At 47.5% G+C, this 17,500-nt stretch overlaps 1 protein-coding gene across 8 annotated transcripts in view; it reads left to right on the top strand.

Annotated features, from left to right (window-relative positions):
• ascc3 (activating signal cointegrator 1 complex subunit 3) overlaps nt 1-17,500 on the top strand; it is a gene marked incomplete at its 3' end in the record, with an annotated part of 122,202 nt that overhangs the window by 90,732 nt on the left and 13,970 nt on the right. For all 8 annotated transcript variants that reach the window (XM_014330397.2, XM_014330395.2, XM_014330396.2 and 5 more), the window contains 6 exon segments: nt 3,801-3,977; nt 4,084-4,155; nt 5,179-5,313; nt 15,905-16,096; nt 16,413-16,637; nt 16,935-17,054. In XM_014330397.2, the coding sequence (XP_014185883.1) occupies nt 3,801-3,977; nt 4,084-4,155; nt 5,179-5,313; nt 15,905-16,096; nt 16,413-16,637; nt 16,935-17,054 (921 nt within the window).

The following is a 17,500-nucleotide window of genomic DNA, read 5'->3' on the forward strand; positions in this document are numbered from 1 at the left end:
CCACACACACAAAAAAAACACCTTTTTTGAGACAGGAACACAAGACGAACTGATAACAGCTGGTACTGCACCCAGTGTTTAGCAACACTGTGCTTGTTGTTGTCATTATTATAAAGAAATGACAGAATGGTAACAAAGACTGGAGGGATGCAGTTTTTTCACAGCCTGCTTCAATGTCTTTAGTATGCAGGATAAATTCAGCCCTAAATCCCTTTACAGCAGCAGTCAGACAGTTCATCATTTTTGTGGACCGAATTGATCGGTGCTTCATCAACTAATGACCTTCAGTTTGCACTGGTTTACTTTGAAGCCAAGTGCAAAGTTCCTGAGTGGAGAATTTGCAGCCACCACCTTCAGGCGATGGTACTCAACGAGTAAAGTCCCCTAACGAACGAGGTGATGTTGGGAAGAGTTTAGATCATGAGTGAGGGAAACGTGGTGACAGTCAAACCTGCAGCACTTTACTGCTGAGTTGTGGCAAAGAGAGAGGTGGCCATGGAGACAGGGAAGATCAGTAATTAAGCTAATGTGCTGTTTGTAAGATTGGAAAGCTGCAGTCAGCTGAGACTGGAGAAGGCACCCGATGATGATGAAACCTTTCTCCCACTGAAAACATCCAGATGAACAGAATCAACTATTGGTGAACTCTGTAGTGTGACTGTTTGAGTACATTGTGGCAAAGATGCAGAAGGAGATGGTGAAAGCAGCAAACTGTACACTGAGTAACCAGCATGCCATCCTCTCTGTGGTCAACTGGTCATTGTATTGGACTCTGCTTCACGTTGATTCGTCATGTTACTCATTAACATTGCAATTGTTCAAAATCTAACAGATGGTATCACTGAATGTATAAACGGGATTGAATATTATACAGTGTGGTGAGTATGACACCATCTGTAATGTGTTGCTTTTTGTAAATGTGTTGACACCTGTGACTGATTTGGACCAACACAGTGATCGGGTGACGTTTCCTTTCTGTGTACTTCATTTGCACACGCTTTTTGTTCCAGCTTTCCAGCTGACTCCACCCTCTCCACTCTGGCCCCCGGCCTCAATAAATAGAGGAGAGACTTCATTAGACTGATTACTTCCACCTGCCGGCACTGCCCCATGAGCCACGCCTACCCTTCAGCAGAACTGAAGACCACACCCCTGCCACGCCCCACACCGCCCGACGGAGGCCGGGGCGGCTTCTGGCCGCTGTGTGGCACCTCCACTGTACAACCATATAACCTTATAGTCAGCGTCCCCCCATTTGCCGTGTGACCGCGAAGGATCCTTGCCACTTGGCGAGTAATTTCAAGCTAGAAGAAGAGAGTAACACAGGCACTTTGTCTCCAGGTGAACAATTCCCAGGAGGTGCAGGATGTACTGAATCTGGTTTATAGCCAGGCTTGGAACTTCCTCCCAGTTTTCTTTAATTAAGCCCCCCCACGGCTTCCTGCCCAACAGTAACTGAGAAAATCCTGTGGAGGCCTGGGGCACCTCCCGCACTGCAAACAACAGAGGGTTGCATTTATCCTCGTCAATGAACTTACTAATCATGGACTTTAAAGCCTTGTTCAGCTGCTTCACCAAGCGGTCAGTCTGCGGGTGGTAGACGCTGGGCCGAGCACATTTCATCATTCACACGGGTCTCTTAGTGCGCGAGACATGAACGACCTGCCGTGGTCAGTCAGTATCTCTTTCTGGGATGCCGATGATGACCTGAAACACGGCTTCAGGGTGCACCAAGTGACCATCAGTTTTTATCATTTGTTTGAAGGCTGAGTGTAGGGTTGTAGGGTGTCATCATGACACATGAGATACAACCCGGACAGCCCAGCATCACCGCTGAGTGCCACGCAGGCACTACACGCTACCAAAGGTCCACTCTGTCTCCAATAAGACTTGTCTAGAGTAGCTACCGGTCTCTTGGACTCTCCTCCACGCTCTTGAGACTGTGCTGGGTGATAGGTTTGTAGCATAAACCTAGTCGCTGGAACGTTAAGGACAATTTAATTACACAGCAAAGCAAGACACGAGTAGGCAAAGTTCTTCATGTTTCTCGTGCACGGGAGAGAACCGGACAAACGCCGTTCCTTCGCTTGACCCCAGTTGCTCTCGTCTGCTCCCCTGTAACACTGCTCTTTTATTGAGGTTACATGAATATGCATAGGTTCATTAACATACAGTGTGTGACCCCATAAAGACTTCCCTAACCCTGCTGGTCTGGAAGTCCAACAGTTCATCTAAACAAAAGGCACTTAGCCTAAAACAGACATAGCCACGTTTATCCTGCCATAAAACAATAAGAGCAGGTACCCCCTCTCCCACGCTCCCAGAATATGGGTGTGAATGCCAGAGCCCTCTGGAATGCACACCAAGCCTTTGCAGACTCCTAAAGATCACACATTCCCATCACTACACAATCGATTATACACCTCTAAGCATATATGGTTACCGTATTTCCCGGACTACAGAGAGCACCTGAATATTAGCCGCACAAGCTAAAATCAGGGGAAAATCCTGTTTTGTACATACATTAGCCGCACCTGACCAAAAGCCGCAGGTGTTTCAATGTTGACTTATCATATGTAAGAGAATATGCACAAAGCGAATCAGGAAAGAGATGGCTGTTTGGAGACACACCCCTTTTATTAATATTTTGAAAAACAAGTTATGGGTACATATTTGCATAACTTTTTAGGTATATGTACAAGTAGCGGTAATTACAAGTAGGAAACATGTACTGTGCTTCATAAACGAGTAATAAATGTAGTACATAACAATAACCTGCAGCACACCAGAAAAATAGATTCGGCCTACCTTTCAGGCTCAGGTGCAGCGACACAGCTTCAACAAGAAGAAAAGTCAGTCATTCACCATCTTTCTCTTCTTCCTGCGCACTGAAACCACCAAAGTCCTCTTCTCCAGTGTCGGATACAAACAGGCTCAGGGTGGCTACGTCATCCACTCTCCACTTCTCTCTTTCGTTGTCACTTTCAAAACCAAAGAAATCCTCGCTGTCAGTGTCAGAGTCGAACACCCTCTGAAGGGCCGTGGCGGTGTCCTCCTCTCCATCACGCAGCAGTCCAGCCCTTCGAAATCCTTTGGTGATCATGGATGTTTTCACACTTTTCCACGCTGTCAGAATCCACCGGTGGAGTTGAGCATAACTTGCTTTTCGCAAGTTTATCGCCGCTCATCATCCACGCCTCCCGCTGAACACGTAGCGCTACTTTGAAGTTTGTTTTTCGCACTACTTGTAGGGCACTACGTTGCCTGGCGGACGGACACGTGACCAACATACCACTCTTGAACCCCGATACTGTGTGTCTGATTACGTTGCCTGGCGGAGGGGCATGTTGTGCTGTACAACAGCGGAACAAACAAAACAAATCGTCTTACGATATGACAAAAATCATGGACAATCCATAGAAAAGCCGCACCTGACTAAAAGCCGCAGGGTTCAAAAGCTTGTGCAAAAAGTAGCGGCTTATAGCCCGACAATTACGGTAAATATTTCTAAGCATAAATGACAATCAACAATATAAATGTAACACTGGGAGACAAACCTTCCTGCCATCCTGCAGCTGTTAGACTGCCTGAGCATCCTCTGCAGGGTCCAGGTATCACCTCATGCTATCAGCACTCACACCGATTCTAGCCAAATTCAGAACTAGTAAAAATGAGTCAGAAAAGATGAGAAGGTGGCGTGCACCTGTGAAACTGGTATTATTTTAACCTTTCTTTGTGCCTAGATTAAACCCTGAGATGGACTCTGGTCTAACTACAACAGTATGTGGTTTTGGGTTTAGGTGGAGTCCACCCAGAGCATGATCAGGATTCTGGGACTGTCTGCTACCCTGCCTAACTATCTGGATGTGGCCACCTTCCTACATGTCAACCCATATATTGGTCTCTTCTTCTTCGACGGACGCTTCAGACCAGTGCCTCTGGGACAGACCTTTGTTGGCATCAAAACCAACAACAAGGTATGAACATTTAAGAAGTCTTTGGATGTACAGAAAAATAGGACTGGTAATGTTTAGAAGTGCTAAGAGCTGTGATTGTATCCTGTTCACCGTGCTTCCTGTTCAGATCCAGCAGATCCATGACATGGAGGAGGTTTGTTATGACAAAGTTCTGGAACAGGTGAAGGCAGGTCACCAGGTAAGGGCTTTTCTGTGTGTTTGACCCGTGTGTGTGGGCTTTGGTGGGGACACAGGATTCATCGAGCCTGTGTTATACTGTGTGTAACCCACGGACTGAGCTCCGCCTGAGGCATCCAGTCTGAACGTGTATTTGTAGCATCTCTCAGCTCTTCAGTGCCCGCGCTCTGTTGAAGAGTCATTTTTTCTGCATGCATGTACTTCCTGATTGCTTTAGCCCTAAAGCCCAGCAGCATGCATGCTTCCTAACACCACCCGTGTGGAGTGATGTTGGTGTAGCGCCACAATCTTTTCCTCCCAAATATTTCCCTGAACTTTTTCATGAATAGCAACCGTGCTGCAGTAAATATTTTGTGTGAACCTTTTGGAATGAACACCTGTTATCTAAATTCTCTCAAGTCCTTATCTCCCCCGGTTTTACCTCCCCCTCCTTCCCCATCCACCCACCCCCTCCACTCATTCTGCTTCCACTCTGCAGCCTGTTGGGAACAGGAGAGCTGTGAATTCAGACTTTACCGTTTAGCTTCCATCTGCTGCAGGAGTTGAGCAGCCTATTGAGGACTGTTGTTATCCTGTCTGCATCTTTTTTCCAAGCGCGCCCACATACACGCTCCGGTTTTCCGAGCTTCCCCCTCTTTGTCCGATTGCTTCCCTCAGAGGCAAAGCTGATATGAACTTTTCTGTAGTCTCTGACACCATGTAAGCCGGTTTGATTGTCCAAAACATGAAACGTGCTGCGCACATGTGTTTGTGGTTGGACGGTTTCACTGCTACAGTCTAGAGCTTACTGCTCAGCCAGCGATCCTTCTTCTTCTCTCAGTAATGAATTGTCAGGAAGTGGCTGTGACATATATTAATTGACGTGATTTTCTTTAAGACCCCCCCAGGCTCGCCGAGTGTCTCACTGCTCTGTTCGAGCTGAACTCAGCGTGGCTGTAACAGTGCAGCGAGATTACTAAAGCGTCTCTGTATCACTGGGCTGTGTTAATATTCTGGTGTGTTGAAGCCGTGTGTTTGTGCCCAGGTGATGGTGTTTGTCCATGCTCGTAATGCCACAGTGAGGACGGCCATGGGGCTCATCGAGATGGCGAAGAACCGTGGAGAGATTTGTTTCTTTCAACCAGACCAAGGGTCAGACTACGGCCAGTGTGAGAAACAGGTAACAAGTGTCCACACATCGTTTCATGTGATCGTGTTCAGCGAGAACCTTCAGATACATGCATGTGGCTGATTAAAGACAGCACAGCGCTGTCAGGGTGTGTGATGAGGTATTTTTAGATTCAGCATTTTCACAGCCTGGAGGATCAAGTGGGGCAAACCTGCAGAGCAGCACATCACACGTTATGGAGGAATGTTTTGCAGACTAATTGGAGAAGAAAAGTGACGTTCCTCATTTTATTCCAAGACAAATACTTCATGAGAACAAACAGGAAAAGGCAGCAACACTGCCAGGAATGATTAAAGAGCTGCAGGTTTCACTGGTAGATTGATTAGTGATTAGTGCGCTGCTCGCACACGAGCCCAGAGCCTAATGCAGTAATCGGGTGTGTCCGGTTCCCTAACACTGAGACAACTAGCTCTCTAACAAACTTGGTTACAGACTTTAGGGCAGTTAGAGACTTTGAACCTGCAGACAGGAAACCACATTGTGTGTGTTAGATGAATATAATGCAAACAGTTTGCAACAGAGACCAGGGGGCTCCACACGCCCGGCTGTGGGACGCCGTCTGGCAACCATGAGGTAATATATAGAAGCACGGGTTTCATTTTCCCTCAACACTGTTTAGCTTTGACACCATAATGCGTGCGAGCGCAGGCGTGAGGGTGGAACACCGATGGCGTGCGTGCGTGTAATTAATGGTCTTTGTGCTGTGAGGGTACACAGAGGTGGAGCTATATTTTCCCTCCGAGGACGGTCAGTCAGATGCCAAGTCCCATATTTAAATCTCCTGCCTGGGAAGGCAGAGTGATAAATTTAGTAACCTTTTCCTCTGTTCCCCGGGGCTCAGCCAAGATTGATGTGTCTCTAATCTTCTTTCTATTTAAATGGGTTATGTATACAAATCAGATCACTTTTCATGCTTTCTAAAACTGGAAATAGCGACGAGAGATTACGTCGGGGGACTGAAGCGATGCGCTGTGGCCTGGTTAGTCTTTGAAGCAGTACTTAAAAAGCAATTGTGTAACTGTTCCTTTAGTTTCTGTGCACGCAGGAAGTTTTATGTGCACCAGCTGAAAATGGTTTTGCCTGTGTCCCAACATAATGAGTATTATCCGTTCCATTAGTTCATCTTTGAGTGTTTGTCAGTCAGACTTGCTCTGGTGAAGGAAGGGGCACGGGGCTGACTCGACTCTAAGCCCACACAGAGATAATGCACTGCTTATTTGCACACTGCAAATTGCCCCACATTAATATTTATAGGTGTTTTTTTTAATCTCCAATATGCATATGTGGTGAATAAAGCCCCTATAAGGTCAGACGTATAATCAGCGTTTATTTATCCAGCTTTAAAAGTCGCTCTGTTTTCCCGTCTCCCGTCTGTATTATTTAATTGGCTTTATCTGGGGTTTGGAGAGGCTGTCAGTCAAGCTCGATATCTGAATGTGCCACTACAGTCTAATCTAGTTACACAGGACGTGTGGTGTGCTCTCGAATGAAAAGAGTCTTTTTAAAGAACTACTTTAGACCCGTGCTGTTGGATCGAGTGTGTATTCTTGGCTTTACAGTTCTATGTTCTGAAACACGAGGTGTGCCATCGTCTCACTAAAATAAAGAAGAGCTTCCCTGAAGAGACGTCGTTTAACTCTCCTCAGAAAGGATCATTTACTCGTGTCTCCTGTTCGAGCTTCAGCGAGTCAGCTGTTCGATCCACACTGATGCTGGGAGTGAACAGGGCCAGATCTACAGGCGTTGCCTTTTATTAAAAACACATATGCAGGTGTTACATGTGGTTCAAATGATTCAATGCAGTCAGTATACACACGTTTCTATAACTGGATTATTTTCCATAATGAAACATCTAAGTTAGATAACACACGCACATGTGTGGAGCCCAATAAGTATCAAATGCAGAAAGCTGCACAGCATGGGCGGTTACTTACAAACACAGGGATAACTGAAGTTTCACTTTGTTAGAAAACATCAAGTTGTTGCTTAAATTTACACAAAATGTCAGAAATCTTGAACAGAAATGTAAACCTCCTTTTTCAGGATGTGTTGGGTTCACCCTCTGGGGAGCTCGACCGCACATTGTTGCTCCTTTTTTGTATGTTGTTTGGTCTCATTTCATCAGCTCAGTGTGAATCTACACTGATTGTTTCATCGTCATGCTGCAGTAACACAACTGATCTGAAATCACACAAAAACATCAAATCCTGGTAGTAGTTTAGCCCACAGACATGTTGAGTGAATTGTTTTAATAACTTGGATTACAAACATAAACTGTGAAATTTGAAAACGTATGAACATTAAATTCATAGAACAACTATTTATCTAAAAATGCAGCCAGCACATCTGACATCTTTAACATTTTCTACAACCACTTAAAACTATTACAATAACTAAAGTGAGAGAACAATGAGATGCACCACAAATTATTTGTGCCAGTAAACAAAAGTTTGTTTCTGTGTTTACTGTTGTCACGCTGTCCTTTTTAAACCCGTCCTTCTGCACTAAACGTGACGTATTTAGAAAAAAGCATGGCTCACATATATTTTTAATCATAGCTCTGGATTTAATGGCCTGTCAATAAAATTTAAGAACTTGTATATCCTCTGAAGTCCCAACTTTCAGCACTCATGAATCCGAGACTCCGTGTGGCTGCAGCTTGTTGCTGTGTTAGCTTAAATCAGTGTGATTTGGAGGTGCGGCGTGTCCGTGGACCCCAGAGGGTTAATCACTCTCACCTTCAGTCCATTTACAGAGCGTAACAACCACCTGTGTCAAGTCTGAAATGCCCTTGGTGTTGATTCAAATGTGCTCTGGCACAATCAGAAGCATGTAATATATTCAGTGTTATGTAGCCAGGCTCAAAGTGTTAATGCTGTCTTATTTTAATAAACAACACTGTCATATGCAAAGCTAGGGTGGCACATGCCACCCCATGCCCCCCTCTAGATCCGCCCCTGGTAGTGAACCTAATTAGTTTTCAGACGTTGATTTTTTGCATACACTTCATGTGTTACAAATATTTGGAGCCAGCTGTTACTTTGTTCCTGATATTGTCCTGATATAGAGGCAAATTAAAACAAAAAAACTCTGTTTCCACTTGCTGGCTAATGTGCGTTTTGACTTTTGCTGCCATGATGCCAGGTCAGATTTTTTTACCTGGATAAATGACGGACTAATAAAATGTAACCAATATTTACAGTTTATTCTGTCTGTATGTTTTCATAATTCTGGTGAGTTTCTGGATAGGGCTCCATGTTTATGATAACAACATGAGATATGCTGGGATAACGTGCTTTACTGCAGAAACATGACATATTTCTGACTGATAGACACAAAGTCTCCTGATACAGCTGAATCTCAAACATGGGTAAAGGTGCATTTATTAATGATGTTGTGCTGTAGCAGAGTGTGAGTGAGGATGATGAGGGAATATGTCACCCTGCAGTTTACTGAGGAGTTTGGAGAATATCATCTACAGATGGGTTTATTAGGCTCATCGACTCTCAGTTCTCTTCTTCAGTAATAATATACAGTGTTGTAGACAGTACTATGCTGTGCAGGAAGTGTTGCTGCCACGTTGTCAGTTTTGAAATCCATCACTTGATAAATTGAAGTATATGAATCACAGATTAGAAGAAACATGTTTGAATAGACAATAAATGAGTTTGCAGCATAAGCTGTGCAGGAAACCTGAAGCTCCCACCTGAGAGGAGTCAAAGCCTCTCTGACTTTCATTTGCTCGACTTTGACAGTCCGCACTCTCTCCCCTGCCCCCCCCTCTGCGCCCCCACCCCGTGGTAGGAATCCAGCTGTGAGACATGAAACCGTGTGGCTGCTTTCAAAGGGAAGCAGAGTTGTTATGGAGGATAAGAGCCACCTAGTGGCCCCGTGAGTCCATTACACTTATTCTACAGACCCGTCGTGTTTTCTGACACAGCGGGGGCGTAGCACCCCTTTCACACTGTGGCCAACAGTGGCCAGCTCGGCATGCCGGAGCAGTGTTTGTCAAAGCATACATTCACATGAACTGAGGGACCAGATCACTGCTAGAGAACAGCGAACGAGTGTATCGGCTTCTCTTTGAAGCTCGCTCTTCTCCGGCCTTCAGATGTGCTGCTTCCCTGTCACTTTGTTTGACAACATACACAGATGCAGACACACTCACGCCTCTGAGTGCGAAGCCTCCAGGGACTCTACAGCAACACCCGACTGTGCTCATTAATGTCTCCATTTTCTTTCATTTGGTGCTATTTTTACAAGTCGAGTCCACTGCTGCTGCTTTCGTAGTGACAGATCTGTGACAGCCTGTCACTGTGCCCAACCAGTTACCCACTGCAGTGATCAACAACAAAGAGCCGCACCTGAAACGCTGCTGGAAGCAGGAGTGACACCGTGGACTGACAGCACGGAAACAGCAGCCTTAAAAACAAAGGCAGCTTTGTCCAGCAGTGCTTCTGTAAACGCCTCCTCTGTTTGCAGCTCATCTGCAGTCTCATAGCCTGAGGGAGCAGCCTTGCATGCTATCATGGCACAGCATAGCAAGTCCGTTTTCCTGTTTAATTGCTTCTTCATCAGCATTTAAACAGCTGACTGGAGTGTTCGCTGTTTTGCTGTGCCACCTCCAATGTTCAGGAACAAAGGACCAGGATCATATTTGTCTTCAAGCAACATTTATTTTTCAGCAGTGCTGAAACCCGTGGCCTGGGGGGGGTTAACCCCTGATGGACGTGACTCACTAACAGTGTCTGTAGTTTCATTTGAACGGAGAGAGCATCAGCCGCAGTACACACAGAGGCACATTTTCACGTCATGCAGTGAAATGAGTATTCGATCACCAAGCAAAACACCACTCGGTGCAACCAGTAGCCTTGTGGGTGAGCATAGTGGTGAGATGTATCCTGTAGCAGGTCATCAGCCCTGCTCAGATCTCAGGAGAGCGTTCCTCTACATCCACCTCTGGCACCTTGAAGCTTCAGGTGCCAGAGGTGGATGTAGGCTGGCCGGGATGCTCCCTGACTCTTCCTCAGCTACCTCTTTGTGTCTTGGTCCTTATCATGCTGATTCCACCACAGATCTTCAGGGTTCTGGCTGAAGGTTTGTGTCCAGGATGTCATACGTGGCCCTGTTGTTGCCCCCTCATCCAGTGAAGTCAGCATCAAGCGTCCACCTCTGTGCTTGACTGTGGGGACACTGGGATTTTCTCTTCCCCCAAACATCATCATCTGACCGCAGCGCCTTCTGCCGAGCCCTGACCGTGTGCCTCCTGGATCAGGGGCAGCTTGTGAACACTGCAAACCTCCAAACCATTACAGCACACTGTGTTAGTAATGGTGTTTCTGGAGGCTGTGGTAACCTGTAGGTCAGTAAGCAGCTCCTTCTGTGGGGTCAGCTTTGAGCGGACCCATCCATGATTGTTCTCATGAGTGAGGCGGCAGCTGCCATGAGGGCAGACTCTGACGCAGCGCTGCATTACCTGACTGAAACGTTTAGCTTGGTCATCGCCCAAACTGTGACTGTACGCGGGCGGTGCTGTGAGAGGAGCTGATAGCAGTAAGGAACATCAGAGGAAATGCTCTTAACATCACTTACAGGAGCCAGTTTTACTGGAAACCAGTCCCAGCTGGGCTGTTTCTCTTGTATTGTTCTAGACGTTGCAGCCAATTAAGTCCTTATTTCGCACGTCTGTCATGTTTCTGCGTGCTTACAGCAGATGGTGGTGAGGGAAGTTTAAAGATTTAAGAACTCTCACAGAGATCTCTGATAACTCCAGCAGAGCCCGATCACTCGTCCTGCTGCTGAACAGCATTGGGTAACATCTCACGTACAGCATGTGCTGATGAGCACGTCGGGTGGTGAAAGTGTGACAACAGTGAGTATCCCGGTACGACGATGAGGTCACTGCTGACCGTGATGCTGTGCCATGTGACCACAGACACCGTGATAACCACGGAGGCTTTTATGAACGCTGCCTCAGACAGCAAACACCTTCAACTGTCTGACCAAGTGGATTATTGCTTTACTCATTAGATAGCACTGACTTCATTGGTACATATTTACTGTCTACTCATAGAGTGAAGTATGAAGCAGCTGTAGTACTTCCTGTATTGATCAACAGCTGAGCGATATGGCAAACTGGATAAACTGTGCTTCTTCTCTCTGGAGCTACAGCAGCAGGCAGACAGGTGAAGTGTGGAGGAGTGGAGACATATCCTCTGCAGCACCAAACATGGCCATCAACAGCCACTAAATCCACAATTAGCCATCATGGCTCAATACAGCAAAGATAGAGCGTGATAGCAGCGGGCTGTGGCAGAGCACATTCACCACTGATCACAAGTGTCATTTGTCACATTTTCACAGTGATATTTGAAATCTCAGTTTTGAAGCTGGAGTGCGCTGCATCCTGTTTCTACCACGTCTAACAAGGCTTCAGCACTGTGCGCTACCACTCAAAGCACCAGGGATGTGCAGAGCTCAGTTGGATTGTCACAAATTTGAAACCCGTTTCACTTACACGTAGGCAGTCTTTGAATTTTGGGGTAATTTAGTTTAGCTGTGGTGTAAGCTGATGTTCTCTCCATGGGCGTGAGAGACGGTGAGCGGAGCTGGCAGCTTGCTGTCTGTGTACCGACGGAGCTGTGCAGCAGGAGCTGCAGCCAGCGGCAGGCCTAATGGAAGCTGATCAGGAGCTTAGGTCACTGCCATCTCAAATATAGTCATGGCACAGCAGACGTCAGCACTAACTCACCTTAGATTAGAGGCTGGAAGCATGTCTGTAACACACTCTGACACCTCAAAAAGAAGCCTCAGCCACAGCATTTCAATTACCTGCTTCCCCAGGAAAGTGCACAGCCTTACCCTGAAGACTCCACCGCACGCTGTCAGAGAAACCTCGGGAGAGAAGCTTCACGTTTCTGCTTCACTGGTTTTAAAAGAGATGCTCTGATTTATTAATGCATTTATATATTAGTTTGTTTGTTTGGGTTGAAAGGACTGATTGAGCCCAAACCTCCCCGACGTGCCGGACGCCTGCAGTTCCCTCAGATTTACATGCACTCAGTTTTCTAACTAAATAATACAAATATATCTCCTTTGTGGCGATAAATAATCAATAATCAGTTGGTCATCTTGTAGACGGACAGCTCCACATTCTTGAACTGAAGGTAGCCACAGTAGTCCTTGTTGTGCACATGGACCAGTTCTCCAGTGCAGCTTCACACCCGGACCACTGTCTTCTTCCCTTCTCTGTATTATTGTAGCTACTGACAGTATGAAGCAGCTCGAGGCAACTGTACGAATAAAGTTTAATTGAATGAGAAACGCTGCACTGTGAAATCTATATCATGTGATTCATACGGCATTCATATTTAGCAACTGCTCAGTGAGCGGACGGCCCAACACAGCAGAGCCTCTGTTCACACCTGCAGGCCAGTGGACACTTCAAGGATGAGGACGTAACGTCCTGGACAGGGAGGAACGCTGGTTTGAGGGCGGAGCCAAGGAGGGAAAGACCATCTGAATGGAGGAGGGGGCCTGAGGGTCCATCTGTCACCTGTGAATGGTGGAGAAGCATCAAGACGCTCAGTGGGGCCTCGTGTCACATGAGACGGGAGCGCCGCTCTCAGAGGGAACAACATATGATGAAGTGTGATTACTCAGAAAAACAATCGTATTTATTTGTAGTGAGCATTTTTCAAAGGAGGCGTGATGACACTGACCCTGGACGAGCACTGACAGACCCACTGATCCCTCAGTGTGTGGTTGTGTCACTGCTGTGTGATGTTGGTGTGGGTGACTCAGGCAGAGAGGGAGTGTGAAGGACGCACAACAGTGTGTTTCCATGAAACAGGTTGTGTTGCTGTGACTTCTGACCACACAGCTGAATGTCCGCACTCAGCTGTGGACGCACAAGTTTGACACACAGGGACGTCCAAACATGCTGAAAAGCTCCTGTCATAAATAATTTCAGGGTGGATCGGAGGTTCTGTGAGTCGCCATCTTGACCTGCTTGAAAGAAACCAGGAACATGTTTCAGTGTGTGTGGAGGAAGTGAGAGCGTGTGTGCAGGAAGTGAGAGCGTGTGTGCAGGAAGTGAGAGCGTGTGTGCAGGAAGTGAGAGCGCTTATGGAGGAAGTGAGAGCGTGTGTGCAGGAAGTGAGAACGCGTATGGAGGAAGTGAGAGCGTGTGTGCAGGAAGTGAGAACGCGTATGGAGGAAGTGAGAGTGTGTGTGCAGGAAGTGAGAACGCATATGGAGGAAGTGAGAGCGCGTGTGGAGGAAGTGAGAGCGTGTGTGCAGGAAGTGAGCGCGTGTGGAGGAAGTGAGAGCGCGTATGGAGGAAGTGAGAGTGTGTGTGCAGGAAGTGAGAGCGCGTATGGAGGAAGTGAGAGCGCGTGTGCAGGAAGTGAGAGCGTGTGTGCAGGAAGTGAGAGCGCGTGTGGAGGAAGTGAGCGCGCGTGTGGAGGAAGTGAGCGCGCGTGGAGGAAGTGAGAGCGTGTGTGGAGGAAGTGAGAGCGTGTATGGAGGAAGTGAGAGTGTGGAGGAAGTGAGAGCGCGTGTGGAGGAAGTGAGCGCGCTGTGGAGGAAGTGAGCGCGCGTGCATAGGCCACGGCATGGAGAGAAGTGAGGTGCTGCGCTGCTAGCTGGGTAGGAATATTTTGACTGAGCGCGCGAATGTGGAGGACAGTGAGACGTGTGTGTGAGCCCGAGAAGTGAGCGCTATAGGAACGATCTGTGATCGTCTGGAGAGCGAGAAGCCAGTAGTGTCCAGTCTATGTAACCACACAGAGCTTTCGTCGTATCGGACTGTCAGTACCAACTAGTCTTCTAGAGATCCCTGTTTTCTGCATGCCTTGTTGTGTAAGACGCACAATATCACTCATGAGACTCCTATAACTAGCATCACACCTTGTCACCTCTAACGTCTCTCTTGCATACTCCCACTTCTGCATGCGTACTAGGTCAACCATGAAGTGTCATCTGGTATAAAACAACAGAGCTTGGTTCTATCCATGCACAGTGCAACCATAGTGAGCGGCAAGGTGTGCGAAAGGTTTACAGAGAGCGACATGTGCGATGCAGTTACAAAAGCATCATGATGACTGCGTACACACCGAATGGAAGGGTTTGAAAACTGAAACCAGTGTGGCAGTTTTTAAACGTGCACTCTTGTTAATGGCCACACTGGGAAATGCCACTGGCTGTAAAACACGTAGAAACACACCTGCGTGGCCTTACTGCTCACTCGGTGGTTCAATCCCAGGCTGCCTCCAGGCTGCATGCCAAATATCCTTGGGCAAGATACTAACCCGTGTTTGCCTACTGGTGGTGGTCAGAGGGCCCGGTGGCGCCAGTGTCCGGCAGCCTCGCCTCTGTCAGTGCGCCCCAGGGTGGCTGTGGCTACAATGTAGCTGCCATCACCAGTGTGTGAATGTGTGTGTGACTGGATGTAGTGTGAAGCGCTTTGGGGTCTGAGTAAAGCGCTATACAAATGCTTTTATTCATGATGATGTCATTTACAGTACATGACTGAGGATGTGTGTGACCTCAGATCCTCCGCTTTCAAATGTCGAGATGCTGTCGAGGTTTCACAGCAGGACTCGAACCATTACTCAAAGTCAAAGTGCAGCGTACAGAGAGACGAGCAGCGAGAAAAACAACCTGAGAAATTAAGAGGATCAAGAGAAGTTACAATTTAAACTGATGTCTCACTGGGTATCACAGAGATGACATTTGTGTTCAACACAGACGTTACCTCCTCAGTCACTGTGGGTGAGTAACCGTCTCCAGTGTCTCCGGTTCGGGGACATGTCAGACCGCTGTTCTCCAGTATGGAGACGTCTGCTTCTTTCCCTGGGACTCGCCACCTTCAGGCGACTCTGGTTGTGATTTGGCGCCACATGCAGAATAAGTAACGCACTGAAGCATAATAATAAGATGAGAAGAGACTGAAAAAGAAAAGAGCCGTGTGATTAAAACTGCAGTATTCTGAACAGACCAAGTGAAAGCTGGCAGTAACTTGTGGTACAAATCATTAGTCACCGAGGCTAACCAACAAATGTTTTTGGCTTTGCCTCTGTGACATTTTACCTGCACAGTCAGCCTCCAGCTTGTATCCACAGGGTTTGCATACAAATGCAGACAATCACTGCAATCCAAACACTCGTGGAGTGTGTGAGGCAGACAGCTGCTGGCAGTAATGGGATTTCTCTTTGCCGCGCAGCAGCCTGCTGGGCGCTGACCTCCATTTAGATGCCCAGAGAGAGAGATAAAGCCTTGTGATGAGGACTCCCCCGGTGGCCGGCCGGGTCACAGGGCTGCTGTCAGTCACAGCACACATCTCACTCTGTGTGCATGTGCTGTGAGCTGCAGATGCTGCTGGAGTGTGCAGCAGGCCTACAGCCGTGTGCATGTATTACACTCTGCTGTAGTAGGCTGCCAGTGGCTGATTACTGCATGTACTGTACAGGAAATGTTTGATTCCCGACTGCTGCTGCTGTTTTGTGTGAACACTTACAGCTGAGAGTCTGAGACTCGCCTCCACTCCTTCTGAAACTCCTTCTTTGACCATCTCTTTCAGATCCAGCGCTCCAGGAACAAGCAGATGAAAGAAATGTTTCCTGAAGGTTTTGGCATCCACCACGCTGGCATGCTGCGCTCTGACCGCAGCCTGATGGAGAGCATGTTCTCCAGAGGCCACCTCAAGGTCCTGGTCTGTACCGCCACCTTGGCCTGGGGAGTGAACCTGCCGGCTCACGCTGTCATCATCAAGGTCCTTCATGGATTTAATGTGTTTGTGCCTGCTACCCTGAGGGAGCTCAGAGCGTCCTTTACTTTGCACATTCCATCTAAAGTCAGTAGTTGAGGGCTTTTAATTGGCTCTGTAACTTTAAGCGTCTCACAAATGTGAACGTTATTCCTGTAAAAGCCTCATGTATCTGCAGTCAGCTTGTGAGACCATGCACTGAAGTGTAACGTGGTTTTAGTTGTTGTTTTAGTTTCAGAATGCTGAGAGGCTGTAAAGATTCACTCGGTTACTCTGAGCGCTCCCCGCCTGCACTCACACACCTGTCTCTGCTCTGATGCAGGGTACCCAAATTTACGATGCCAAGCGCGGCGCCGTGGTGGATCTGGGCATCCTGGACGTCATGCAGATTTTTGGAAGAGCAGGTCGTCCACAGTTTGATAAGTATGGTGAGGGAACCATCATCACCACCCACGACAAGCTGAGCCATTACCTGACCCTGCTCACCCAGCAGAACGCCATAGAGAGTCGGTTCCTGGACAGCCTGGCCAATAACCTCAACGCTGAGGTAACGCAGTTTCCTTCTGCTTCGCTTTGAGCAAAGTTTAGCTTCCACAGTCCGAACAGGGCAGCGATGACATGCAGACAGGTGCCAGGATAGCACATAGCTAACATTTAACATGGACTCAGGTCATAGTGTTTGAAACAAGCTGTCTTCAAATCTGTGAAGCTGTTTTACATCTTTAAGAAAAGGATTAATAGCACGTGTTGCTGGGCAGAGTAGAGAGGAGCAGCTGTGCTTTCAGGTAGTGTCCATTAGATGGCGACAGAGGTCTGTGAGCTGCTGTTCTCTCTCCTGCTACAGATTGCTCTGGGAACGGTCACCAACGTGGAGGAGGCTGTGAAGTGGCTCAGCTACACCTACCTTTATGTTCGCATGAGGGCCAACCCGCTGGCGTACGGCATCAACCACAAAGCCTCTCAGGTTGGTCCAGATCCCCGGAGGGCGGGGCCGTCCCCGGGGGAGGGCGGGGATGTACACTGGTGTGGAAAAGTGCTGTTTTTATATGTTTGTCTCACTTAAGTGTTTCAGATCATCAAACACATGTAGATATACAGATACACGTAACACAAAGTTTCTAAATGAAGGCGTTCATTTGGTGGGAGCCAAATCCAGACCTACACGGCCCTGTGTGGAAAAGTGCTTCCCCCTAAAGCTGGTCGCTGTTTGGACCACAGCAGCCAGAAGGGGCAAAGACAAAACACCCAATTGATGAATAGAACAATAATAATATTTTTATTTGTGTTACATCAAAGATCAGTGTCCGACACACACCTGCGCACACGTTCAGCTGACGAGCCGAGGGAGGCTGTAACTGTGACGTGTGTGCAGGGGCCTGTAGGTGTGGAGCTTTCTGTGGGGATTGCACT

Source organism: Haplochromis burtoni, unplaced genomic scaffold (genome assembly GCF_018398535.1).
Source record: "Haplochromis burtoni strain Fernald_Lab_line unplaced genomic scaffold, NCSU_Asbu1 Contig_785, whole genome shotgun sequence".
NCBI classification, from domain to species: domain Eukaryota; kingdom Metazoa; phylum Chordata; class Actinopteri; order Cichliformes; family Cichlidae; genus Haplochromis; species Haplochromis burtoni.